The following is a 1,026-nucleotide window of genomic DNA, read 5'->3' as shown; positions in this document are numbered from 1 at the left end:
AGCCCCGTGTGGTGTGTGGTGGGGCTGGGGCGGCGGCTGCGGGGGCCCTGGGACCTGCCTCCTCTCCTGCAGCTGGGCGCCGGGCAGACGCCCGGGGAGCTCCTCAACCCGCTGGTGCTCAACGCGGTGCTGCGCAAGGCGCTGCAGTACAGCTTGCATGGGGACTCCCCACTGGCCGCCAACCTCTCCTTCGCCCTCAAGTTCCTGCCGGAGGCCTTCGTCCCCAACGCTCCGGATGTGCTGAGCTGCCTGGAGCTCAGGTACAAGGTCAGCAGAGCTAGAGGTGTGGGGGGCTGGGCTGGGCCGGGCCTCCAGGTGTGCTGAGTCCACCCCCTGCAGGTTGACTGGCCCCTCAACATCGTCATCACCGAGAGCTGCCTGAGCAGGTACAGCGGCATCTTCTCCTTCCTGCTGCAGCTGAAGCTCATGATGTGGACGCTCAAGGACGTGTGTTTTCACCTCAAGCGCACAGGTGAGGCCCACGCCCCTGCCCCTGCCCCTCAGCTTCTGGTGTTGGCCATGCAGCAGCTGTTCTTCCCTCTGCGCAGCTCTGGTGAGCCCTGCAGCCGGCTCTGTGCAGTTCCGCCAGCTGCAGCTGTTCAAACACGAGATGCAGCACTTCGTGAAGGTCATCCAGGGCTACATCGCCAACCAGATCCTGCACGTCACCTGGTGTGAGTTCCGGGCCCGGCTGGCCACGGTGGGCGACCTCGAGGAGATCCAGCGCGCCCACGCCGAGTACCTGCACAAGGCCGTCTTCAGGTGAGGCGGGCAGAGGGGAGGTGTGGCGCCAGGGTTGCCCTGAGGCCGGGTCACCCACCGGCGGCATCGCCCTTGCTCCCCAGGGGCCTGCTGACGGAGAAGGCGGCTCCCGTCATGAACATCATCCACAGCGTCTTCAGCTTGGTCCTCAAGTTCCGCAGCCAGCTCATCTCCCAGCCCTGGGGCCCAGCCGGTGGCCCCCACGGCGCCGAGCACCCCAACTTTGCCCTCATGCAGCAATCCTACAACACCTTCAAGTACTAC

General features: G+C 65.9%; 1 protein-coding gene across 1 annotated transcript in view; it reads left to right on the top strand.

Annotated features, from left to right (window-relative positions):
• TUBGCP6 (tubulin gamma complex associated protein 6) overlaps window positions 1-1,026 on the top strand; it is a 16,324-nt gene that overhangs the window by 15,117 nt on the left and 181 nt on the right. The window contains exons 21-24 of the mRNA XM_015568716.1: window positions 3-267; window positions 340-472; window positions 549-762; window positions 846-1,026. The exon at window positions 846-1,026 is cut by the window's right edge and continues 13 nt beyond it. Of these exons, the coding sequence (XP_015424202.1) occupies window positions 3-267; window positions 340-472; window positions 549-762; window positions 846-1,026 (793 nt within the window). The remainder of the gene's footprint in view (window positions 1-2; window positions 268-339; window positions 473-548; window positions 763-845) is intronic.

Source organism: Myotis davidii, unplaced genomic scaffold (genome assembly GCF_000327345.1).
Source record: "Myotis davidii unplaced genomic scaffold, ASM32734v1 scaffold845, whole genome shotgun sequence".
NCBI classification, from domain to species: Eukaryota; Metazoa; Chordata; class Mammalia; order Chiroptera; family Vespertilionidae; genus Myotis; species Myotis davidii.
This window is presented reverse-complemented; position numbering and strand designations above follow the sequence as displayed.